The sequence below is a fragment of the Paroedura picta genome, chromosome 16, assembly GCF_049243985.1.
Source record: "Paroedura picta isolate Pp20150507F chromosome 16, Ppicta_v3.0, whole genome shotgun sequence".
Classification (NCBI taxonomy): domain Eukaryota; kingdom Metazoa; phylum Chordata; class Lepidosauria; order Squamata; family Gekkonidae; genus Paroedura; species Paroedura picta.
The window spans coordinates 15,109,742-15,136,728 of record NC_135384.1 but is presented as its reverse complement, the minus strand read 5'-3'; the positions used below and the strand labels follow the sequence as shown (position 1 = coordinate 15,136,728).

General features: G+C 42.0%; 4 protein-coding genes across 4 annotated transcripts; 3 read left to right on the top strand and 1 right to left on the bottom strand.

The window, feature by feature from the left end:
* Window positions 1-2,200: 2,200 nt before the first annotated feature.
* Window positions 2,201-3,148, top strand: LOC143825460 (olfactory receptor 2F1-like). Its single transcript, XM_077313489.1, has one exon. It carries the CDS (start codon window positions 2,201-2,203, stop codon window positions 3,146-3,148), a length of 948 nt encoding a protein of 315 aa, XP_077169604.1.
* Window positions 3,149-7,435: 4,287 nt separating this feature from the next.
* Window positions 7,436-8,365, bottom strand: LOC143825459 (olfactory receptor 2D3-like). The gene has a single exon (XM_077313488.1). It carries the CDS (start codon window positions 8,363-8,365, stop codon window positions 7,436-7,438), a length of 930 nt encoding a protein of 309 aa, XP_077169603.1.
* A 7,839-nt stretch (window positions 8,366-16,204) lies between these two features.
* LOC143826750 (olfactory receptor 6B1-like) lies at window positions 16,205-17,367 on the top strand. Its single transcript, XM_077315723.1, has 2 exons — window positions 16,205-16,284; window positions 16,388-17,367. Exon 2 carries the CDS (start codon window positions 16,403-16,405, stop codon window positions 17,333-17,335), a length of 933 nt encoding a protein of 310 aa, XP_077171838.1. The 5' UTR covers window positions 16,205-16,284; window positions 16,388-16,402; the 3' UTR covers window positions 17,336-17,367.
* Window positions 17,368-20,891: 3,524 nt separating this feature from the next.
* Window positions 20,892-25,465, top strand: LOC143825457 (olfactory receptor 11A1-like). The gene is made up of 3 exons (XM_077313487.1): window positions 20,892-20,990; window positions 21,802-21,886; window positions 24,348-25,465. The coding sequence occupies exons 1-3, from the start codon at window positions 20,892-20,894 to the stop codon at window positions 25,292-25,294; spliced, it is 1,131 nt and encodes a 376-aa protein (XP_077169602.1). The 3' UTR covers window positions 25,295-25,465.
* Window positions 25,466-26,987: the final 1,522 nt, after the last annotated feature.

Sequence of the window (26,987 nt, the reverse complement as noted above, 5' to 3'; positions counted from 1 at the left end):
ATATGCAACAGATCATAAAGGACATATATCTCATGAGGGACAGACATCCCATGAGTTTGAAACACTGGAACATATATACAAACAGTGAAGGAGAACAGTGAAGATGCAAGATGTAGCAGAATATGGAATCTTCATCTTCCCTATGGAAGGCAGAAAAGGTATATTGTAAGCTAATGCTTTTGTCATGGATCAGAACCAAAGGATCTTGTGGGTCCATGGCGTGGGGTATGTAAATAAGGAAGGCACTCTTATTTAAAATGTTTTGTATTTATTATGGAAATTTTAAAAAAGGTTGTGCAAATTTTATTCAATACAACACATGACTCACAAGACAAACAACACAACGCAAGCATTACTAGCTTACTACCTAGATTCAAGTGGTTAGCCATGTTGGTCTGAATTAGCACAACAAAAATTGAGTCCAATAGCAGCTTTAAGACCAACAAGGATTTTTTCAAGGCTTACAAATGCATGCACTCTTCCTCAGACTAAATGGAACAAAGATCATAAGTGTACAGATATAAAAGTAAATTGTGGCAAATTAGTAAACTGTGTCATAATATTGAAATTAAGCCATATTATGCCATAGGATAATTCTTTGCTAAGACAGCTAATTAGTCCTTTTGAGTTCAGCTGTACATAAAAATATCAAAGAAATAAAACTGTACATGTTAGTAATTAATGTCAGACACTTTCCTAGTTGTAAAATAAAAAAAGGAAAAGAAACTAGTTGCTTTCCCCATCCATCTCCACCCAAACATGGAAGCAACCCTGCAAGTGACAAGCTGTGCTGGCAAGTTATCTTGTCCTGAGATCAGAGAGTTGTTTGATATTGGGGGGTTGTGAGGAAGAAAAGGTTTGCCCCCCAGTATTTGGGAAAGAGAACTGTCATTATCCAGTAGAAGTTGTAAGTCACTGTACTGTTTTGAGTTGAGAGCTATATGTAACCACTAGTGGTGTTCTGTTATTGTCTCTTTTGGGTCTGTCTTCCAACAGGTTTTCTCTTGGTATCCTTTTGACTTTGTTAATCTGTTTCTTGACCTCATTGTCTGGTTACTTCAGTTCCAAGAAGGTTTGTTGTAGATTCTTCAGGTGGGAATCTCTGGCTGTGGAATAGGAGCAGATGCATTTGTAATGTACAGCCTGGCTGTATACAATTGATGGTAGCTAGAGGCATGCAGCTACATTTGTTGGTCAGTAGGCTTTCGGTATAAGGTTGTCTCTAGGCATCCATTGTATCCAATGTATTTCTTGCATAGATTGGTTCATTGTTTGGTTGATAGTGGGGTGAAAGTCATTGTATGCCTGGTAAAAAGTATCTAGGGCTTCTTTAACATTTGTCCAGATGATAAAAAAAAATATCATCAATGGATCACAAGTATAAGAGAATTGTGAATGGCTAAGCATTTAGGCCTCAAGTTTCAGAAGGGCAGACATCATGAGCCAAGCAACAGCTGACCCCAGTGAAAGGGAATTCTGGAATAGCAGTATTTGCAGGAGATCTCAAGGCCCCACCTGGTGGTTCGCTACCCCTGGGTTGGAAATATTCCTTGAGGTTTGAAAGTGTGGCAGCAAAAGGGTACAATGCCTCTATAGCCACCAACCAGCCACCAACCAGCCACCCCTGGCCTATTTCAGGGCAAGAAAACATTGCAGAGAGGAGGTATGGTTGCCAGGTAGGTGACAACCCCCCCCCCCAAAAGCAATAACAGAACACCACTAGTGGTTACATATAGCTCTCAACTCAAAACAGTACAGTGACTTACAACTTCTTACAACTTCTACTGGATAATGACAGTTCTCTTTCCCAAGTTCATGTTCTGGAATTCCACACTTACTAGGTGTGCTTGAACATGACTTGGGTTAGGTCTGTTGTGCACAAAGAGAGATCCTCTTAGGTGATCCAGCTTCCAAGTCACAAAACCCACATAAAACCATGGGCTAGCACCCATTGCATTACAGCATGCAATGGCCTTTCTACTTGTTGTTGTTATGTGCGAAGTCGTGTCCGACCCATCGCGACCCCATGGACAATGATCCTCCAGCCCTTCCTGTCCTCTACCAGCCTTTCTACTAGTAGTGGTATAAAAGAAAAATATTCAAAGGTCACCTCTGTACCGCTTCTAGCTTTGAAGAAATAAGGCATCTACACCTAATTCTCCAAACCTAATTTCTTTCCCTCAGCTCAGTCATTATCAAGATGATTGGACAAGAGAATCAGACTAGAATCATAGAATTCGTGCTTCTGGGATTCTCCAGCCAACGAGGCACCAACTTGTTCCTCTTTGCACTGGTCCTCTGCATATACCTCATCACCCTGGTGGGGAACAGTCTTATTATTGTGGCCATCTGCATCGATCCACGACTCAACACTCCCATGTACTTCTTTCTGTGCAATCTGTCCGTCTTGGACATCGGCTACACAACTAGTGTGGTGCCACAGTTGTTGGCCCATTTCCTGACGACTCACAAAAACATCCCTTTCAACCGATGCATGGCACAGCTGTACATTGCTTTATTCCTGGGCAGCGTCGAATACATTCTTTTGGCGTTCATGGCCTACGACCGATATGTGGCTGTCTGCCATCCTTTGCATTACAAGATCATCATGAACGGGAAGGTGTGCGTCAGGATGATGGCGGCTTCCTGGATCTCGGGCTTTATCAATGCTGCGGTGCACACCACATTCACCATGCGGCTTCACTTCTGCAACTACAACATCATCAACCATTTTGTTTGTGAGCTCATTGCCGTTCTCAACCTAGCTTGCTCGGACATTTTTGTTAACGAGGTTGCCCTTGTGGTGTCATGGATCTTTGTCCTGTTAATCCCCTGCACTTTTATCATTCTCTCCTATGTGTATATAATCAGTGCCATCTTGCGCATCCGCTCTGCAGAAGGACGGCACAGAGCCTTCTCTACGTGCACCTCTCACCTGACTGTGGTCGCCCTCTGCTACGGTACGGTGATGCTTGCTTACATAACTCCTAAAGCTGAGACTTCCCCCCACCGAGACAAGGTCCTCTCTTTCTTATATGTAGTAGTCACGCCCATGCTCAACCCTCTCATATACAGCTTAAGAAACAAGGATGTAAAAGCAGCCCTGAGTAAAGTCATACCAAGAAAAAATGTCATTTCGGAAAGGTGAATTTCTTGGCACTCTCTGAATTTTGCCCTTTGGGATTGACCCACTAATTTACTTTGATGGCGTGACCATCAGGGGTTTTCCCTCTTGTAAAGCAACTGGCCATTAGAGAAATGGAGAGTGAATTTTGTACAGACTGAGTTATCTGAAAGATGGATTGGCAGCTTGCCTGATATGGGGAGAATCTCCCTGGAAGCTTGTCCAGATAGGGAAAACACCCCCATTATGTGAACAAAGATGGACAAGGCACAAGATAAGCAGGGGCCTTGAGCGAATCAAATAAACGTTTTATCAAACTTTGTACAGAGTAGTTATTTGTTGTTAATTGTGAAGTTGTGTCCAACCCATCGTGACCTCATGGACAATGATACTCCAGGCCTTCCGGTCCTCTGCCATTCCCCGGAGTCCATTTAAGCTCGCACCGACTGCTTCAGTGACTCCATCCAGCTACCTCATTCTCTGCAGTCCCCTTCTTCTTTTGCCCTCGATCGCTCCCAGCATTAGGCTCTTCTCCAGGGAGTCCCTCCTTCTCATGATGTGGCCAAAATATTTGAGTTTCATGTCCAGGATCTGGCCTTCTAAAGAGTACTCTAGAACTTACCGGTTTGTTCGCCTTGCAGTCCAAGGGACCCACAAGAGTCTTCTCCAGCACCAGAGTTCAAAAGGAATGTGTCTACAGGCTGCGATTCAAACCACAGTGTTCTCTATTCATAAACAGGAAAGAGAGCTTAGTGCTTCCTGATGTGGTAAGCCTGCATCAAATTGTAAATTGTAATTGCCGTGCAGGGGAATACTTTTTCGCCAAAGAAACCAACAAACACTAAATGGCATTAAACAGGCCACAACTTTTATTGAACAATAGAGCATTGACCAGCATGGGGGAGAACAGAACCAGCCCTCTTGTGGTCCCCTGGCCACAAGGCAGCCACACGCTACTTCATCAGGTATGCACGAGGGCCTCCAACACCCCACTAGGCTCCCCGTGCCCCCAATGCCCTGATGGATAGAACGGGGAGGTGACCACCTTTCGGGAACCCGTTGAGGTGTGAACCTCTGCCGGGTTCCGGGCCACCCGGAAATGCGGATCTGCCGTCCCAGCTCATCCTCCATGAGTGATGGCCTCCCAGCACCGACCCACAGTCTCTTACGGAGGCCCCCCACAAAAGCATGCCAGCACGCAGGCTGGGATTGCTTGCCAATGGTTTCTCCCCCATGCCCAAAACCCGCCAGTTGTGACAATAGAGATTTAACAATATTCAAAAACTATATGCATATCTTTTTTGTTATTCTTAACCATAAAATGCTGGCACAATGCTCTTAACCCAACTGAATTAGGGAGGGAGGGTGGGCAATCATGGTGGCAGAGAAGCGGGAAAGAGGCAGAAGCCTCTCAGCCACTTCCCAAATAAGGCGTGGGCAGAGGAGGCTGGGAAGTCCCATTCGCCATTCCCAGCACTGACTATCCAGCAGCTCTAGTGAGCACACAGGTGTAGTTTAGCTGCTTAAAGAGCTCAACAATAGTCCTCCAGGGCTGACATCACCAAATTACTTGCTGATTGCAATTCCAGCCATTATTTATCATACGGTGTGTGCAATGCACTCTCAATGTGCTTTGGCAGCTGGATTTTCCAATGCAATATTTCTAAAGAGCATTGAAAGTGCATTAGTCAACTTTGTGGGATAGGCAAGAATGAATCACATCTGTTTGCTTTAACATAAACTTCACTTCCTCTGGCTGATCTTCTAGGCATAAAGGTAAAGGTAAAGGTATCCCCTGTGCAAGCACCGGGTCATATCTGACCCTTGGGGTGACGCCCTCTAGCGTTTTCATGGCAGACTCAATACGGGGTGGTTTGCCAGTGCCTTCCCCAGTCATGACCGTTTACCCCCCAGCAAGCTGGGTACTCATTTTACCGACCTCGGAAGGATGGAAGGCTGAGTCAACCTTGAGCCGGCTGCTGGGAATGAACTCCCAGCCTCATTGGCAGAGCTTCAGACTGCATGTCTGCTGCCTTACCACTCTGCGCCACAAGGGGCTCTTCATCTAGACATACAGGGCTTATATAGCAGCACTTCATCATCATTACTATCTTTATCCAGATAGTTCTGTGTCTTTACTTATCTATGAAAAATTATCTCTGAGAAGTTTGCTGGACTATGTAAAGTGTCTTTAACTCTTTAGAGTCACATTTACAGCCATGATTTCTGCTGAATATTAGAACATTTATTTTTTCCACTGGTGTTTAAAAAAAATAAAAACGTTTTTTAACCTGTAAGTTTTTCAGCATATTGTATTGTACAGCATCACCTGAAATAATGGACAGACATGTCAATGGTTGCATTTTGAAACAGTGTTTGTGTGGGGGTGGGTGGGCTGAAGAGACATGAGCTAGGCACACACGTTAAATATTTCAGAAAGAAACTAAAGCTGGTTAGCTTTTCAGCCTGTGATGTCACTGTGACCACAACCGCTTATTTCCAGGCTGGGGGACATAGTAGGAACTGGCATCCACAGTAAATGCTGTTTTCAGAAGCCAGACTCTGTTTTTACATCATACATCATTTGAGAAAAGATAAACTGGAATTTCACAGCATAAATGTAGATTCCTCATACTGGGACAGGAAGTCCTGGATTTAAAATTGTTAAAAGAAACCTCTTGTAACTGGCCCATTATGCACAGGGGGTTTTAGTGCACATTCGGGGTGGAATGGCAGCGACTAAAATCACCGATAACGCATGGAGCCGGCTGCAACCGGCCGCAGATTCGGTGCATGCTGCCGAAAAAGCCGCGTTAGCAAAACGCGGAAGAAAGCGCAGCTTCCGGTGATCGGGGCGCAACAAGAAGCGGCGCCAGGGTCACCATGTGCATAATCGGTTACTCTGGGTTTTGCCGCCGTTGCGGCCCATCCCGTGCAGAAGCGGTTTGCTTCGCTTCTTCCCCCTCCGCGTTTTCCATGTGACCCGAAAGCGCCGTTTTGGCGGCCGTGCATAGTGGGCCTGTGTGACTACATCAATATTTCACACAATAAACTCATAAAATGAGTATGGTATACATACATACGTAAAAGTACTCACTATTAGCCAATTAAGGTCCCCCAAGTTTTGAGGAACACATATGATGTGTTTTATTCAAGGTATAAGCTTCCATGTGCATGTCCCTCAGATACAATGAAATAGGGATAGCAACCTTAGTAAAACTTTGTTGATCTTAAAGATATTACAGGAATCAAATAATATTCTGCTGCTTCAGGCAAACATGGCTACCCACTTGAATCTATTGTAGGCAATCACATGCAGTAAGGATAAAATGGTTTTTTTCACTCTCTACTTCCCCTAAGTGTAAAGCTGCTCCAGAGGCAACCATTTGGAGGAAGGAGTGATAGACATCTACATACCTGTTAATATTTGTTATGAACCTTTTAAAGTAATTAGGAATTTCAACCAAAGAGGTTTTGCAGAGCTCACCAAGAGAGATGTAAAAAGCAGTTTGGTGGAGTAGATCTTTTTTCAGAATTAACAGTGAGAATTAAGGAAAGAGAAACATGAGGGAGTTGGAAAGTGTGCCTGAATTTGGCTTTGACTATGGATATACAATACAGCTCTAGAACTAAAAGAATGTTGAAGGAAATGCAAAGAGCAAAGGAAGTTAATCCAATCCATGGAAAGGAATGCTGTTATTCAAATTCACTGCTGTTGATTGGATTTTTGGGGGGGGCAGTCTATCATTTACATGTTCACAGAAAGCACTTGCCTGATTGCATTGGCCAGCCCTCGGGTACCTTTGAATCATTCATACACAAAAGAAACAAGGCAATAAGAAAACAAGGCAACCAGACTAAGTAAACGTTAGACCCTGAGGAAGATGCTTCTAGTACAATAAACACATGGAATGAGAAATGTATTACACCCTGTGTTTAAAGCTTATACCCAAATATGTGTGGTTTCATAGACATTTAATGGAGACCATTCAATGGACCTCTTTCCTCAAAATACACGAAACAAAGATGAATTGGGAGATGGGGCCTGCCACTGTGATCCCATTACCTCCATTATTTTGTATTATTTTGACAACTTTGACTAAAACTGATATGTTTTGTGTAGATGTTTAAATTCCATAAACCATCCCAACCCAAATTACGATTTCCAGTTTCCTAAAGAGTGATGAAAGACTGTTAATTTAAGTACACATATATGCATATTCATTAAACAATAACAAAAACATTTAATGACCTAAATAGCTAAGGAAAACATATTGCGTACCTGCAACAATTTGCCATGTTTATAACAGTTTAAGCTGCTTTCCCCATCACTTTGGACAAAGCCCCTTTTACGTCTTTGTTCCTTAAGCTATAGATGACAGGGTTCAGCATTGGAGAAACCAGGGCATAGAAGACTGAAGCTCTCTTCTCCTGATCAGAAGCACGGTTGGATCGGGGCTGCAAATGAGTGAAGCCAATGGTGGTGTAGAATAATGTGACGACAGTGAGATGTGTGACACAGGTGGAAAATGCCCGTTGGCGTCCTTTGGCTGAGCTCATGAGGAAAACTACCTGAGCGATCTTGATATAGGAGATCACTATGAAGGTGAAAGGCAACATGAGGACAATAACACTGAGGGCAAAGATAAGAACCTCCACCATGTATGTGTCCATGCAGGCTAGCTGCAGCATAGGTGGCAACTCACAATAGAAATGGTTGATCTCATTGGGCCCACAGAAAGGGAAGGATGCCATGACTGATGTCAACACCACAGCATTAAGGAATGCCCCAGTCCAGCAGGCCCCAGCCATCTGCAGGCAAACCTGCATTCTCATCAGAGTGGGGTAACGCAGTGGCCGACAGATAGCTACATAGCGGTCATATGCCATGACAGCCAAGATGAAGCATTCAGTCATCCCACAAGAGAGGGTCAGGTTGAGTTGGACCATGCATCTGATGAAAGGGATGGTCTTAGTACCAGAGGCCATGTGGATAAGCATTTGAGGGATTGTGATCAATGTGAAGAGTATGTCCAGCAAAGAAAGATTCCCAATGAAAAAGTACATTGCTGTGTGGAGGCGGAAATCAGTCCAGACCAAGAAGATGATCAGGCCATTTCCAAATACGGTAGCCAGAGACATGACTAAGAACGTAACCAGGAGGAGAGGTTCCAAAGTGGGGTGACTGGTGAAGCCTAAAAGAATGAACTCATATACAGTGGATAAGTTCTGGTCCCACATCTTTCTCACCAACTCAACCTGCAATGACAGGATGTCATGACTATCAAAAGCTCTGCTTTACAAGGCCACAGTTATTATTACACAACCCTAATCATTCATTAGCAGATTGTATATCAGATCTAATTGAACAAAACCTTCTAACCAGCTTCCTAAGTCCCTTCCTCTTTCCCTTTAATTGTCAGAAATTCCCAGGTTTCTCAGCTCTATCTGAGCCTTGGCCACTATGTTTTCCTATGTTCTGTACTTTGAGGATTGCAGGAAAATTTTACTACATTCGGTTTCCCCTTCAGGTTGTATAAATGTGATCTCACACAACATTCCTTTCAATAGAAGCATTCTGTTATTAGGATTACCTGCCTTCATGTGGGACCTCCAAGTGGAGTTCCTACAGAAGTACAATTGATTTCTGGGCTACAAAGATTAATTTTCCTGGAGGAAATGGGATTTTTTCCTAGACTCTATGGTAATACATCCCTACTGAGACCTCTCTTCCAATATTTCTAACTATCTAGACACCGCACACAAATTTCCAGGAATTTCCCAAAGTGATGTATCAGGACTGCTTATCTAGCTTTTTAAATGACAACTTCATCATGCTATGATTCTTATTTATAGTGCATCATACATACACTATTTCTAGTGGGGAAGAACTCACATGGGGGGGGGGGACCATGGTGTACAGAAACAGTAGTTATAGGTTTAAACTATGTGAAGAACGGTACCAGGTAGATATCAGGAAAATAAATTTTCATGGTCAAAGTAGTTCAGCAGTGGAATCAACTACCCAAGGAGGTGGTGAGCTCCCCCACACTGGCCATCTTCAAGCAGCAGCTGGACAGATACTTATCCTGGATCCTGCACTGAACAGAAGGTTGGACTGAATGTTCTGTATGGTCCCTTTCAGCTCTATGATTCTATATTCAGCAATAAGTGTGTGTGTTTTTGTATATTTGGGGGAGCAAAACAACCTGCATTAAAATATGTGGCAGTCCAATCTTCTGAGAAACCACATGGACTGTTGATGCACCTCTGCCACTTCAATTCTTCTTAAGAACAGGCTGCTCACTACTCAATATGCTAAATAAATATTGCACTAGTGACTGAGCCCATACCATAGAAACTAAACCAATGGTATTCACCCTGAAGCGCATGGTGAGCTACATTTGCAATTACCATCAACCAAAAGAATAACATTACTGGATGGTTGGCACATCACTCCTTCGAGCATATACACATATAATACTATAAGTATTCATATTAAATGTATAACTAACCAGTGGCAGGGTTCTTGGAGAGGACCATCTCCTTATTTCTATCCCTGGAATGAGGCCCCAAGGATCAGTGAGGCTCCCTAGTTTACACATTCTTCTGGCAATGGGTGATTGAAGGTATGAACCACATGCAAACCACAAGCCCTACTAGACAATGCCCTGGACCATGAGACAGATGTCACACTGCGGGGGGCGGGGGGACGTTGCTTTGAAGAGTCTCAGGCAGTATGCCAAACAGCCACAGGTGACTTCCGAGACATTGCATTTCTGTCACTTCATAAGACATGGTTTCATTAAAATGGGCTGAGATTAATTCATTTAACATTTCTTTTAAATTCATATTTCCAACATAATACCTTGCTTATCTGTGGTCCAAAAAGATTCCCTCCCCTCCCCACTTTTCAGGGAGAATATTGTATAAAAACTGTAGATTTTACCTGTTTCAAGGTGAAATAATTGGAAAACAGTTAAGCAATCTCTCTCTCTCTCTCTCTTTCTCTTAATATATAAGACAGATGTAAATTTGTTCCTCGTATATTTTCAATGCACACATTAAGCAAAAGAACTTTCTCTGTGGCATGGATCATAGAGACATGTCAAGGCCCCCTCATTCTCATTCCAAAGTGACAATGTTTAGCAAGAACTGCACCATGTGGCTCAGCTGATCATGTGCCTTTGTTCTGTTGTGCAGCCATCTTCCAACTGACCTACACATTGCATTGTAGATGGTAGAATCAGGCTGATATTAAATGAAGCATTTGCTTACTGATAAATACACAATGCTATATGGTTTGAGCCATTTTTTGTCTTTCTGGGTTTTTTTTGGGTGGGGTGGATAAAGTGGAGTGAGACGTCAACTCTGGTAAGAAACTCCCAATAAGAACAGTGGAGAAGAAGAAGAAGAAGAAGAAGAAGAAGAAGAAGAAGAAGAAGAAGAAGAAGAGTTGGTTCTTATATGCTGCTTTTCCCTACCTGAAGGAGGCTCAAAGCGGCTTATAGTCTCCTTCCCATTCCTCTCCCCACAACAGACACCCTATGGGGTGGGTGAGGCTGAGAGAGTGCTGGTATTACTGCTCGGTCAGAACAGCTTTATCAGTGCTGTGGCGAGCCCAAGGTCACCCAGCTGGTTGCATGCGGGGGAGCGCAGAATCGAATCTGGCATGCCAGATTAGAAGTCCGCACTCCTAACCACTACACCAAATTTTGTTGGCCTTAAAAATGACACTGGACTCAAACTATAAAAAATGCTTGAAAAATATTGACCCAAACTTATGTTAGTGCTGTCAAATCACAACTGACTCATGGTGACTGAGTAAGAGCAGAATGAGAAGTAGAGGTGGTTTGCTATTGCCTTTCTCTTCAGAGTTTTTCTTGGTAGTCTCCAATCCAAATACTGACCCTGCTAGCTTCTGTGATCTGATGAGACATGAGATGACCAAGTCATCTTCCAGCCCGCACAATACTTACATTGTATAAAAATGTTCAATGCTCTCATTATATAAGGATTTAGCAGTACAGGATTGTCCAAGTGTAGAAATTGTAGGGTAATCTAACAGATTCAAGTTTAACTATGAGGTTCTTATCTGAATTTTAGATTTTATTTGTATCAGAAAGTTCTACTACTGGACTCAACATTTCTTATCCATTAAATATGAATCCATTAGTCACTATGAAAGTTCCTCTGGGTGGGAAAACACTGTGTCACCAGTGGAAAGGTTGCTTGACTGATAAAATTGATACATGGATAAAACGATTATATGTCATCAAAAAGACAAGGTTTGAACTCTGATCCTCAATATTTGCTTTTCCATATATGGATTTTGTGAAGGGATGCATTCTATCATTGTTTGCAATTGAAGTTGCAAAGAAACCACTCTTTCTGCTGTTTCTGATGTCTTAGCCTAAGATATAACCACAACTGAAAAAAAAATGGTCCCATTTGGGGAAGGAAATGACCACCCAATGTATATGACTGAGATGAAATGGAATTTGACCAGACAAATTAATCATTGTTTACCTGTTGAGTGTGTAAAAACCATTCTAGTAGCTCTTTCTTCTCGTAATAGGGATCCCAAGTACAGAATTTGCAACAACTTATTGCATGCCTCAGGTCCTTGTTTTCAAAACACTTTAAAATATCAATATAAAATGGCATGTTGGTTATCGATCCATTATGGAGAACCTGCAATAATAACCTTAGAATAAAAAAAATATTTGAATTGATTAAATATCATAAGGAATGCAAGATCCAGAGCAGAGGCTGGAATGGTTATGGGTGGGAGATCCAATAGTCTTCATGCCATGCAGATATTAATTGCTCTTCATATGGATACATACAGTTAAAATATTATTCTGCGCCTTACCAACCCAGGCAACAAACTTGATGCCCTCAAGACTAGTTAAATCCCTAGAAAGTTCTAAACCTCTTAACTTGAATTCCTTAGGTACAGGCAGCTGCAGAAGCAATTAACTTGGTCTAAGGCATTCTAAGGACTTCCCAAACAGAACTACTTTAGCCCCATGCAAAAATGGTATTACCACATCCCTGTCATGCATGGCTTCACTCTATGGTGGTCAAATGAAACCCTCTCTTTTTCCCCATCAGTGGAAAAACTGGTTGGATCCAACCTAGAGTCATAGAATCATAGAGTTTGAAGGGACTTCCAGGGTCATCCAGTCTAACCAGCTGCTCAATGCAGGAACACACAACTACCTGCCTAACCACAGTGACCCCAATTTGATGCCTGAGTGATTCCCCCCCCCCCACACACACACCTTTGAGAAAAATTCTAACATTATTGTACTTTCATCTCCTTAAGTTTTTCTGGCCACAGGATTCTACCCAATATAACTTTAAGATTGTTTAAATTCACTCTCCCAAAGTCCAGCCTGTATGTGTGACTACATACAGATTTTCTCTTCCTCAAGATCATAAATTCCAAAATCACATGTTCACCACTACGGAGTGCACCCACAAGTTTACTTTGTCAACCAGTTCTTACCTATTGGTGAGAATTGAGGTTAAGGTAGTGTACCCCCTGGTTGCCCCTTCCACTTTCTTGGAAATGAAGTTGTCAGCAAGAAAAGTCAATAATTGATTGGTCTTTTCATTGTCAGAAGAGCTGGTCCTCCAATGGATATCTGGGTAATTGAAATATTCCATGACCAATAGGTCCTGTCTCTTTGAGAACTTTGCAATTTGGTCTAGGAGCATCACTTGGTCTGGTGGTCTATAGCAGACTCTCACCATAATATTACTATTTTTCCTACTTCTTTTATTTTTACCCAAGATTCTCAGCTGAACTCTCATGCTCAGACACATGCATTTCCTCACAAGTGTATATATTGTGGTTGTTAGGTGCAAAGTCATGTCCCACCCATTGTGACCCTATGGACAATGATCCTCCAGGCCTTCCTGTCCTCTACCATTCCCTGGAGTCCATTTAAGTTTTCACCAAATGCTTCAGCAAATCCATCCAGCCACCTCATTCTCTGTCGTCCCCTTCTTCTTTTGCCCTCAATTGCTCCCAGCATTAGGCTCTTCTCCAGGGAGTCCTTCCTTCTCATGAGGTGGCCAAAGTATTTGAGTTTCATCTTCGTACTTCTAAAGAGCAGTCAGGGCTGATATCCTCTAGGACTGACAGGTTTGTTCCCTTGCAGTCCAAGAGACACGCAAGAGTCTTCTCCAGCACCAGAGTTCAAAAGCCTCAATTCTTTGACGCTCGGCCTTCCTTATGGTCCAACTTTGTATGTCAGATATGTTCTTTTCTGCAGTGCCTGCTGCTGGAAAGAAGGCTATCTATTTTAAAACCTAGCATACATACAAATAGGCCTTTCAATCACTTAGAACTTTTCTGGAGATATTTCTCCTTCAAATATAAAAAAAATTCTAACAAAAACAAAATCCAAGATAGGAAGGGATGGGAAGAAACAGTTTGTGATATTATTTTGAGGGAGCAAATGCACATAAATACATGGACATGCCTGTAAAGCCTTGCTCACTGTGCTATGACTAAGTGGTGACAGTGTGATAAGGGAAAGCAGTGTTTAGTTTGAAGCCCCAACAACTCAATGAAGTGTTAGAATTGGGGAACTAGGTTGGCCTGTTTGATCATGACTAGGGGGGAAGAGAGTGGATACCATGTGTGGTAAAAGGGTTAGGGATCTATATGAATTAATATGGGGGGTGATCTGTAGCTGCCAGAACTATGTGTATTCCTGTGTAAAAGAGCTCTTGTTTGGAGGTAGTGTAACTGGAGTTTATAGGAAGCAAATGTTGAATATTTGAATCTAAGTGGTTGCTTGTGGGTGGTGCTCCATCTTCAGAGGTTAGAAGGGAGCAACCTGAGAGATGTCCTTTTTAGTCATGCCACAAAATTATCGAGCACCATTCCTTACCTGTTCTGCCAGCAGGTGAAAATGCTCCCCATTTATCTGATATCAGTGACCCTGCTCTAAGTGCTGGTTGCATTTTTAGATATGGATTTTAATCTTGAAGTTGATTTATGCTCTTCATAATGCTGTTTTTAGCTTCATTGGTCGCCTTGGGCAAAAAGACATGGATAAGAATGCTGTAAATAAATATATTTAATACAACAAATCTTTAAACAGGACATATTCAAGGCAGATTAAATTGTTATTTCCTTAAGAGAATTTCAATTCCCAACCAAATTATGAATAAAGAATCAGTTGGAAGAAAGAAGACACCCTTGAGAACACGAAATACTCTTGACAAAAGGACACGATTCCTATAAAAGTTCATTTTCTGAGTGGCCTCAATAGCATACTTCAGTTTGTGAATACGACCAGATGATATACTTTGCAATCTATATTTTAAAGACAGAAGTGTTTCCAACATGTAAGTAAGCAGCTATTGCCTTTACCTTCTTCATCCTTGATCTCAAAACTGTCAATGCTTCACTGTATATGGTATGTCCAAGATCTATAGTCTGATAAAGATTTTTGGCTATCAAAGCATGCTGGCCTGGCTGGCCTAAGGTGGCACTTGCAGGAGATTTCTGCACATGCTTTAGATCTCAGATCACACGAGGTGATGGTGAAGCCCTAAGAGTCCAAACAGTGCATGCTATGAACTGAATAATAAGCAGCCTATAACTGAAAAACAGTAAGCCATGCATAACTGCCCTGTAATCTTTTAAACAACTCGAGTAACTAAACTCTTGGTGGGGGCTTGTAGCTGCTTGGAATTATGAAAGATCTCCAGACTCAAGAGATCAGCTCCCATGAAGGAAACATCAGCTTTGGAGGGTTGCCTGTAGGAAACCACTTCCCTATTGTGCTCCTTCACTGCTCTTTGCCTTTTCTGTGCTCTGCCTCTACATCTCCACAGATTGCTCAACATGGAGTTGACAACTCTAAATAACATCCTTGTCAGATCTATCATTATATTTGTATGGCAAATTAGGTTGGTGAGAAAAATGGTATGCTTCAGAAAGACCTATTATGCACGGCCGCTGAAATGGTGGCATGGAGAACGCGGAGGAGGAAGAAGCGAAGCAAACCGCTTACGCAAGGGGCAGAACGCAACCGTGGCAAAACCCAGAGTATCCAATTATGCACATGGCTACTCCAGAGCCCCTTCTGGTTGCGCCCTGGTCCTGGGAAGCTCCACTTTCTTCCGCATCTCACTAATGCGGCTTTTTCGGTGGCATACATTGACTCTGTGCCCGGTTGCCGCCTGCAGCGTGCATAATTGGTGATTTTAGCCGCTGCCGTTCCGTTTCAAATGCGGACCTTCTACTCCGTGCTTAATGGACCAAAAAGAACAGGTATTTTTGTACCCTGCATTTCACTGCCTGAAGGAGTCTCAAAACGGCATATATTTGCCTTCCCTTCCTCTTCCCACAACAGTCACCCTGTGTGGCTGAGAGAGTTCTGACATGACTGCTTGGTAGAACATCTCCCCTCGTTTGTGGCTATCATTTCCCAGTTACATGGTACCATGAGATGATCAGAAAAATCACACATATATACACCACAGCCAATGTACGCAGGGAAAGAATGAATCAACCAAACAGGATTAATACTCTGAGAACCCAACATTGACTGGGTGGAAGCTGGATACAAAAAGTAATTCACAATTGATAATATCTATTTGTGTCCACATATTAACTGGAGTTTACTCCCAGGTAAGCATAGATATGGTGTACCTTCAGAAAGATTTGAGGTAGGTTAACACAAATTGATGTTGTATGCTGAACATCATCATGTCCCCAAACCAGCATCACTCCTGGCATTCTAAAAATGTTTTGAAACAGAACTGTTACAAGACTGAAATCTACTGGGTGTGATCCAGAATTCTGCTCTAAGTCCTACACCTTTGGTCCAACACATGTAAGTGATGACTTAGAATTAATTTCTCATCTCTGCAATAGCTTGAAATGCCTGCATGATAAGGAACATTGAAATCATGTTGTGATTTCTGGTAGTTTACATTTCTAATTTTTTTTCCATTTAAAGATTTATCCCACTAAATTAATGGTCCATTATAACATGATGGATTAGATCTAGTCAGTTTTTACACATAATCTTTCCCTTTACTATAGGAGAGTGTTCACATGGCATTATTCCATGCCAGTCTCATAATCCTTGTCATACCCTTTTGGATGCCGTCTTCCTGTTTCACAGGTAAAAATGCTGGCTGAATCCGTCTCATTTCAACAGTGTGTGTGAGAGTGGTTATTAAAAATGATCTTTTAAACAAGAAGTCCTGGTGTGTTTTATTTTTAAGGAAAAGAGAATAGAGATGGCAAACGAAAAATGGGGAAACCAAACCAACATTGCAGAAGTATATTTTGTGGGATTTGGAGAGGCACAGGACCTGCGGATTCCTCTCTTCTGTTTATTTCTTCTCATCTACGTCTATGCTATGGCTGGCAACATCCTGATCATTGTCCTAGTCATTTCTGAACCACAGCTTCATACCCCCATGTACTTCTTCTTAGGTAACTTGTCCTGCTTAGATAGCTGCTCAGTTTGTACCATCCTCCCAAAGATGCTTGCTTGCTTCCTAACTGGGGATGGACATATATCACTGTGGGGCTGTATCACCCAGTTTTACTCTTTTGCTTCTCTCACTGCTACACAATGTTACCTCTTAGCAATGATGTCTTATGATCGATATATAGCCATTTGTCAACCTCTACACTATGTCTGTATTATGAACACTAGGGTATGCATCCGTCTGGCAATTGGCTGTTGGATCAGTGGGTTCATAGGGATGTCAGTATTTGTAATATTGATATCACACTTAGTATTCTGTGGCCCCAAGTTTATTGACCACTTCTTCTGTGAAATAACTCAAATAGTGAAACTTTCTTGTAGTGAAACAAAGACCATTGAGCTTGTGCTTACTGTATTTTCATCCATCTTTACCCTGCCACCATTTATAGTAACTGTGGCATCCTACATATTTATCATCAAGAATATCATGAGAATCCCATCCATCACCGGGAAGAAAAAGGCTTTCTCCACTTGTTCTTCTCATCTTATGGTAGTTTCAATTTTCTATGCAACCCTGATTCTTGTTTATGTAGTTCCGAAGACCGAGACATTAAGAGCATTAAACAAAATCTTTGCTGTCTTTTACACTATTTTGACTCCACTACTCAATCCAATGATATACAGCCTGAGAAACCGAGAGATGAAAGAAGCCCTCAGAAAGTTTCTAAATAAATGAATCTAGACTATCAGACTCCAGGGAATTTGAGTGACAGTGGAATCTTTCAACTCATTTATTGGTGATCAGATCCCAGTGCAATAGTACCATGACTGCACTGAAGATTTCCCCCAATATATACAATATATACATAATAGAACAATGGGAACTTCCCACAGCTACAGGCAATTGGCTGTTTATTAGTTAAACTCTAGTGGATCCTGCCATGAGCTGTCCAACCCAGGCTTTGGGGACACCTTTGAATAGACTGGCTGCCATGGGGAATCCAGCCAGGCACAAGACAATCTGTGGCTTGCAATCTCGATCCTTCCTCGGACCTCAAGCTTGGTCCTCAAGAAATCTTCATACACAACACCCCTTTCCCATAAGATAGTCACTTAGTCAGTTACACACAAAGTCCTGGAGGTACTGGGGCACAGTCTGTTTGAGCAAGGCTCTCTGGGGCTGGAGATGGCATGGAGCACAGCATGGGCTGAGAGTCAACCCCAGCTGAGGGAAGGGTCCAAAGTGATGGAGTGACATTTAAAGAAATGATTACAACTTTCTTATTGATTGGACACCTGTTGGGAAAGTGTCAATGAGACTGCATGTTGGATCCTCAAATGAGCATCCTCTCCAAAATTACTCAAAAATGTTAAGATTCGGTCAACCAACTTTTGCCTCCTGTGTAACACTGTACGGGACACAGATTTGGAGAATTCTTTGTTTATTCTTTACTGTAGCAAAAAATAAAACTTTAAAATGTTTGTTTCCACTCAGTGTGTTAATGAAGAGCATTGCACTATGTGAAAGGACCTTGATCAGGTTGCAGGGCCATCAGATTTGGTGTCCGAACAGGGACCATGACTAAAATTTTGGGCTGAGTGCCTGGCTCTGGGAGGATGTGGGTCCAACACCTGTGCACAGTTGACATCACTTTTGTCTGCAGCAGTGATTTTTAGCTTCTGGACCAACTCCTCCCTGACACACAGACAATGCTACCCCAATAGAAAATCTTTTCAAGGCCTGAGTGGTGGATTGAGTCCATTAAAGAAGAGGAAGATTCTCTTGGATGGATTTAAAACAGGGCCGGATTGGCGCCACTGTCTCTAGAAACATTGTGCATGTAAGAACCATTTCAAGGAGAATATTAGCAGACTCAAAAAGGCCCTGTTGTTCCAATGTTCCCACAACAAACCCACAACATTTGTGTTCCCATTCTACTGGCCAGTAACCATTATTTGATCCCATTAACTGAACGCAAATAAATGTGATTAATACCACTAGATAATAGATGCCAAAGTTTGGAGCTCTGCAGTTACCTAAAGGTAATTCAAGGCCACCTGTACCTCCCTCCCCCTAAAGTCCCATGAAGGCCACAATATGCCCATCTTTCTTATCCTGGCATTTTCCTGTTGCAACCCAGCCATTGAGCCCTGTAGTTACCCGCATTGCCACCAAAGCTCCTTGAAGGCTCTGAGGCAGGAAACATCAACAATGAGCCTGAAGGTTAACTCCTTTCTCTCATCCCTAAACCCTCCTCTATTCTTCCCAGGGATCTCAAGCCAGCCTTGTAAAGAAAACACTGCAGACCATGAAGATTTTCAAACAAACAACTTTATTTTAAGGCAACTTGCTTGTGGAAGGAACATCTCCCACACCACTGATTAAAGAGAAAAGTTGCCAGGGTATTCCACACTATCTTTCCCTCCTCTAAATTGCCTTCTCCTGGTAGGCCTATTGTGTCAGGGTGTGGATCAATCCTGGAACCCCTAGCCATGTATTTAGATCACTTCATTAAACCATTTGTCCCCACTATAAGACAGTACCTGATGCACACAATGGACTTCCTTCGCCATCTTAATAATGTAAAACCACAGAGTGAAGATCCCACAAAATGAGGCACTGGAAGTAATATATGAAACTTTAGAAAGAAGAGAAAATTGGAACTCGCCTACATTTTTATGTCTCATTGCTGAGCTATGTCTAAAAAAAAAAAAACTTTTCAATGTGGTGATTAATATAATTGGAAAACTTCTGAAACACCAATGGGATGCAGAGGTGCCCCTGAACTTGCCAATATATTTATGGAAAAGTTAGAGACTAGCAGAACAGGATAGCCTCACTGATCATCACCACCATGACGAAACCCTTTAAATAAGCAAGGTGAAATTTAAAGCAAATTGGGGATATCCCCAGGTCTAGCCCAGAAATCATCCTGCCACAGTTCATATTCTGGAGCAGAATTCATTCAGTCATTGCTTTTTTGGGGGGGAGAGGAGTGAGGAAAAGGCAGGACACAGCTATTTTCATTAATAGATTGCTTTATATTTCCCTCTCAGACATCTGCATTTCCAAGCAACCAAGGAAAATTTCAAGTTCTTAATTAAATCATTAATGACCTACGAGATACCATTTTTTTTTCATGGGTATGAGACACGTAGTAGGGAAAAAATATCTTTCTCTCTTCCTCTATATCTGCCTTTATATTTTTGGCTAGGAATATAAAATACCCCTTATTGATCCATGTATTCATATAACATTGATCACTATTAACCTACCTCATCTGCATATCATTAAATAAAACCTTAGTATATTGAGCCTCTTGTGGCGCAGAGTGGTAAGGCAGCGATATGCTGTCTGAAGCTGTCTGCCCATGAGGCTGGGAGTTTGATCCCAGCAGCCAGCTCAAGGTTGACTCAGCCTTCCATCCTTCCAAGGTCGGTAAAATGAGTACCCAGCTTGCTGGGGGGTAAACGGTAATGACTGGGGAAGGCACTGGCAAACCACCCCGTATTGAGTCTGCCATGAAAACGCTGGAGGGCGCCATCCCAAGGGTCAGACATGACTCGGTGCTTGCACAGGGGATACCTTTACCTTTACCTTTATACTAGTATAGCTGCTATTCACTACTGGACCCAGTTAGAAGATATGATGGAGGAAGGCAGGGTGGAAAGAGGAGGTGGAGGGTAATTGGGGGATGAGCAGGAGGTGTTGGGAGGCTGGAGGAAGAAGTATTTAATGGGGAAATGAGATTTCTTCTCCACAAGTTTCTCATAGTCCCCCACATGGTAGCAATTATTAGCTCTCCTCCATATTGGCCTACAGTATTTGCTGGCGTATAAGACTACTTTCCCCCCCTGAAAAACATGCCTCCAATTGGGGGGGGTCATCCTATACGCCGGGTGCACTTCACGTTGGGATAGACATAGCTGCCCATAGTAGCCCATAGTACTGTAATGTAATGTAACAAACTCTATATTTTGAGTGGAAATGTTGGGGAGTCGTCTTATACGCCCAGTCATCTTATACGCCGGCAAATACGGTATCTTAAATTCCTGTTTTCTTTCCCTAGCCTTGAGCAGCTTCATGTTTACAAATGAGACTCCCTCTTTAGGAGCTGCAGTTCAATGATTTCCCTAGAGGGAGTAAGATTTCTTGCCATTAAGAGAGATTCCATTTCCCAAATCACTGGAAAGAGAAAAATCACTCTTGGGAACCAGAAATATAATAGGTAGTAGATATCATGAAATAGAAATATTTCCTTTCTGAATAGCACAGCACAGGTCAGGACCAGATGATGTCTACTATCCAATGGAAGAAAAACCTACAATCTGTGATTCTGGAAGCAAATGTAACTCAATTCAGAACAAAAAGAGAAAATGAATTATTTAAGGTACGCTATGTTAGAGGGTAGATTCAAATGAGTAGCTGTGTTGGTCTGCAGTAGGACAATAAAATCAGAGTCCAGTAGCACCTTTAAGACCCACAAAGATTTATTCAAGGCGTGAGATTTCGAGTGCAAGCACTCTTTGTCTTTGACTAAGAACTGACCATCATAACGGTAGGAATATATAAGCAAAAGTTAATCCTGTTACATTAGTAAACTATGTCACAGCATCCACACACAGCTACATGATAATTCCCTGATTGGCCGGTTTGGCAGGGAATTCCTACTGTTATGATGGTCAGTTCTTAGTCTGACGAAGAGTGCTTGCACTCGAAAGCTCACGCCTTGAATAAATCTTTGTTGGTTTTAATGGTGCTACTGGACTCTGATTTTATGTTAGAGGTAGATGGGGTTGCTAGAATAACCTGTATGTGACAGGAAGGACAGGCAAAGATTTTGTGGGACTAAAGGATTTTTCACAGATGATTTAGAACAAAGGAAATGCTAGAGAGGAATAGATGCTAGTATTCCAATTGAGAATCATACATCAGTTAATAAGCCAAGTACATCATACCCTGTGTACATTTAAGTCTTATTGAGAAACCTCATGTGAACCACTCGCTAATAAAACACTCAGAACAACCAGTGCCTGGGCTGTGGAAGCTTTATGATTTATTAATCAACAGATTAATTATCATTAATGTGATGATTTGCAGTTATGCCCATGAGTCTTCTTATCCTTGTTTTTCCTCGATCTCTAGCTCTGAATTTTGACTGCATTTGGCTCTTTAACTATGAATGGTTGCTGACTCTTTAGCAAAAAGGAAAGCCATCATTCTCACTGGCTGCTTCAACTCCGTCAATCATAAAATCCCCAAACTGTGAAGGTTTATTTGAAGAAGGTAAGAGAAAGACCTATCCTCCACCACAATATGGGTGGGAAGAGGGAGGCGGCAGGTCATCAGGAGGCTAAGGATGGAGACCACGGAGGAAGAGGTGTTGGGAGGATGGAAGGTGGGGCTGGGGTGAAGACTAGATTTCCTTCTGCTTCTCATTCTTGCAGCAAGCAAGTCTGAATGTATTTTATAAAACTCTACATCTTGATAGGTCTCTTGATAGCTATCTGGCAATCCAGTCGTGGCCATTTCAAATAGCCCCAAACTAGCTAAATAAATGAATAAATAAATAATAATGAGCTGAATTAACACCCCATTAATTAGGCATTTTTCAAGTATTTTTTTAGTTTAGACAAATACGCACTTCTAGGTTGAACCTTGTAACATTTTACACCAGTTAATTTTTTCTCCATATTATATCTCCCATCCAACATGCCTTTGGTATCCCTAGGGATATCCCCTACTTCGCAGCACAGTTTTTAGGGGGGTCAGAAGGTGCTCCTTTTTCACCAACAGTAATGTTGGTTGCATCTAAACCTAAAATGATACTTCGTAATATCTTCATCAGCTAACACACCTGCCAATGTAAATGCTATGATGTCAATTCCTTTTAATACGCTGGAAATCAAGGCAAGGATGTTATCTGATAAGGATGTTACAGAGTAACATCTCTTTATCAAACAGAGAAGCAATTCTTGCTTAAAACATTGAGCTAACTGGCAAAATAGGATTTTTCCCCTGGTTGAGGCACCTTTCAAGACAAGAACAATCCCACACACAAAATCTTTCTGCTGTAGCCTTTCCCACATAAAAGGGTAGCATGCAAATAAAAATTGTTTCCAGACACAGGAATTCCCAAGCATTAATGCAGGAGTGTAGTTTTTTCCATCTTCATGTTTAAAATGAGGCACAAGACATCATTGGCCAGCTGGGTTTGGGAACCAGCCAATAGGGAGGTGAGATGGAATAGCATATATCCTGGCCAGACATTCCTTGCTCAGGTTTTAGTTGCCAGATGCTGAGCCCGCTTCCCTCCTTATTGAGGTCATGGGTTAGTGGGCCACCTATCTGGGGCACAGGCAGAATTTTTTCAGTTTCCTCAGATTGGCCAATGGGGGTGTGTGTTTTTTTCCCTCTTTGCTTCATAATATCTTAAAGGTGGTTGGTTATATAGGCCTAGTCTTTGACTGTTTACACCATATCTAGTTTAGCAGGGATAGGGTAGGTTGCTAATCATGGTTTGGGACAATAGGCAAGTATCCTGATTCACCAGGAGTGATGGAGGGCATGTCCAGAACAACATATCATTGACTCTCCAGCAGGTGTAACTTGGGAAGAAGAAACCCTCAGTGCTGTGCAATATCTTTTAGACCCTGGCAATGGCTTGTATCAGATCAGGGGAAGGGGATGGGCACTTCTTGGCACATTATGCCATTGTTTTACTGATAAACAAGGGTGGTGGAAGATGCTGTCTTGAATCAGGCTAGATCTCACCAACATAGAAAGCCATACAGAGTGCAGTCTTCTTCTTTAAATATGATAGCCTATTTGATATGGTATATATCAGCTGTTTTGAACAAACCTAGTCATTTGCTGGGTGACTAGAGGTAACAGAACTTGAAGCATGGTAGTCTCAGGTTTAACCTCATAAGGAGGATTTTGTTATACTATATGCATCAACAGATGGATTTCCTCTATATTACACACTACTGTCCAATCATTCCCCATAAATTTGCAGGGCCTTTAGTAATTCCAAATTCTTTTCTTCACAATGCATTACCATTTTTAAAAACAGATCTTTAAGGCATTACACAGCGTCTGGTTGGAAAACTAATAAGAACTCTTCTTCTTGACCCCAAACAGCTATATATTCATTTGCTTTTATATCCCGCCTTTCTACCCAGTGGGAACTCAAAATAGCTGACATCATTTTTCTTTCCTCTGTTTATCCTCATACTCCGCAGTATGTCTGAGAGTGTGTAACTGGTCCAAAGTCACCCAGTAAGCTTTCCTGGCAGACTGGGGATTCCAAGTTGAGTCTCTGGGATGCTAGTTCAGTATTGTAACCATTAAACCCAGCCTGGCTCTTGCCATTCCAAATTCAGGGATATTGTTTGGATTTGCATTTTTAAAGGGTCATCTTTTTGTCCATTTCCGCACTAAAATGGGCTCCTTCAGGCCTTGTCCTGAATTGTCCTGAATTGCCCCCTCACTTGCCCCACATCAGAGGAAGTAAGTTTTCATTTTTTTTAAAGTGAGATCTAATGAGGTCTAATTCGGGACTGCCCAATGCGGAAATGCATATAATCAGGTTTCCCCCTGCACCTGCCATTTTGAGTTGTTTGGGAATGCCCCTTTCCTCATAACCGTCCTCCCTACATTGTAGTGCGGAAGATAACTGGAAGAGTAGGTGGAGAACGTTGGCTGGATCCACGCCAATTTTTAAAATCTTTGTTTTGTTTTCAAGACAAAGGAATGGGAAATTCAAAATCAGGAAATCAAACAGTCATTGCAGATTTAAATCTCCTGGGATTTGGGAATGTACCACATCTGCAGATTCCTCTCTTCGTTCTGTTTCTGCTGATCTACATCTGTGCTATGGCCGGCAACATTCTCATCATTGTTCTTGTACTTTCTGAACAGCAGCTGCACACTCCCATGTACTTCTTCTTGGGTAACCTCTCCTGCTTGGATAGCTGCACTGTCTCTACCACCCTGCCCAAGATGCTTGCTGGCTGCTTGACTGGGCATAGCACCATTTCTATTTGGGGCTGTATGGCCCAGTTTTATATTTTTGCCTCTCTAGTTGCTACCCAATGTTATCTCTTAGCCGTGATGTCTTACGATCGATATTTAGCCATCTGCAAGCCTCTGCACTACAACTCTCTTATGAACAGCAAGGTGTGCTTCCACTTGGCAGCTGGGTCATGGGTCAATGGATTCATAGGGATGTCAGTGTATATACTGTTGATGTCACAGTTAGTGTTTTGTGGGCCCACAGACATCGACCATTTCTTCTGCGACATAGCTCCATTAATGAAGGTTTCATGCAGTGAAACTAGAACGGCAGAGCTTGTGACCACAGTATTTTCATCGATATTCACCTTGCCTCCATTTATATTGACTGTCACATCCTATCTATTCATCATCAGGAACATCATGAAAATCCCATCAACCACTGGGAAGAAAAGGGCTTTTTCCACTTGTTCTTCTCATCTTACTGTTGTTTCTGTTTTCTATGGGACCCTGATGTCTGTTTATGTGCTTCCAAGGAATGAAAGGCTCAAAGCATTAAACAAAGTCTTCTCTGTTTTTTATGCTGTTCTCACTCCTCTAGCCAATCCTCTGATATATAGCTTACGAAACAGAGATATGAAGGAGGCCCTAAAAAGATTTATACAGAAATGTATCTAGACTTCTGATCTCAAGTGAGCCATATGGTTACCCCTCTTGGTAAGAGGCGAAGAACAAGATTAAAAGAAAACTGTGGTAGGCCTTAAGAGAATCTAAAAGAGTTGTATAGATACTTCCATAAATGTTTACACTTTATTACTTTTCCCTGGAGACCATAATATGATCAAGAATTCAGTGGTCCTCTCCCACCCTTCCAGAGATATAAAATAGCAGTGTAAAGAAATGTAATATATTATCAGCTTTGTTTGTTGAATTTCTACCTGCTGAACAATCATTACAACCCAAAAAATCTCAGTCTGTGTTTGCATGTATTAAATGGGGAAAGGTATGTGTATAGTAGAATTGTATGCTGGGGGGTAAACGGTCATGACTGGGGAAGGCACTGGCAAACCACCCCATATTGAGTCTGCCATGAAAACAGTAGAGGGTGTCACCCCAAGGGTCAGACATGACTCAGTGCTTGCACAGGAGATACTGTTACCATTACCGCTATAGATCATCATATGGGCAGTATGGGAGAGACGGTCATTCAAGTTCTTAAATGGAAGAAAAAGAACTTCCAGGTGGGACATGGTCTTCCAGAATTATAACTGATCATCTGGCTATAGTACCCCTGGAAGAAATGGGAGCTTTGAAGGGCACATCTCCTCTGCTGAAAGGAAAAGGAGAATCTGAAATTGGGAGAAGATGAGAAAATTGTAGCTGGGGGAGGGATAGAAAAGAATGGGGGAGGCTACAAGGGGAAGGGAAGTAGGGAAAGCAGCAGAAAGGGGAGAAGTTGGCTGGTTTGTGAGTAAGAAGAGAAGGAAATGGGAAATAAAAAGGATTTACTTAAATTTTATTAAAGCATGTATATTCTACCTTTCCTTGTCGCTTGAAGAGTTTTAAAATAACAGTGAAAATGATATTCAGTTAAAAAAGAGTAACAATACAAAAATAAAATAGCAGACATGAAATCTCTTCCCCATCCCCTCTTAAAAATGCTTGCCATTCAACCCTGCTTAAAAGCCCTGACAAAGAGTCTTGCAGTGTCTCCTAAAGATCTCCAAAGAGGGGTCACATCACATTTCCAAAGAAGAGTCGTGTTCCATAGAGTCAGAGGCATGATGGTAAAAGTCCAGACTCTGGTTAATTCCAGATGGTCTAAATTGTTGGATTACCAACAGATGGCCACCTGATGACTGTAGTTGACATATGGAAGCAGATGGTCCTTCAAATGGAATCAGATGGTTCTTCAGATGGTCCTTGGAAACAGTCTGGCAGCACACAGAGCTATTTCAAAATGGGCAACATTTTCCCCTGTGGCAAATTCCTAACAATAGTTGGGTTGCTGTATACTGAACCAATTTTAGTTTCTGGATTGTCTTCAAGGGCAGCCCCAGGTACAGCATGTTGCAGTAATCCAGTCATGAGGTCACAGAAGCATATATCAACCTGGTCAGATCAGCTGAATCTAGGAAATGAGAGAGTTGGTGAATCAGATGCAGCTGCTCGAAGAAGAAGAATTGGTTTTTATATGCTGCTGTTCTCTATCAAGAGTCTCAAAGTGGCTTAAAATCACCTTCCCAACCTGCTTTTAAACTGCAAGGCAAGATCTATGAGGAATCCCAAGATCTTATTCTGCTCTGGAACAGAATGTGCCAGTGATAAGTGGATTCAATCCCTCTTGAGTATCAGACAGCTCAAGAAGAAT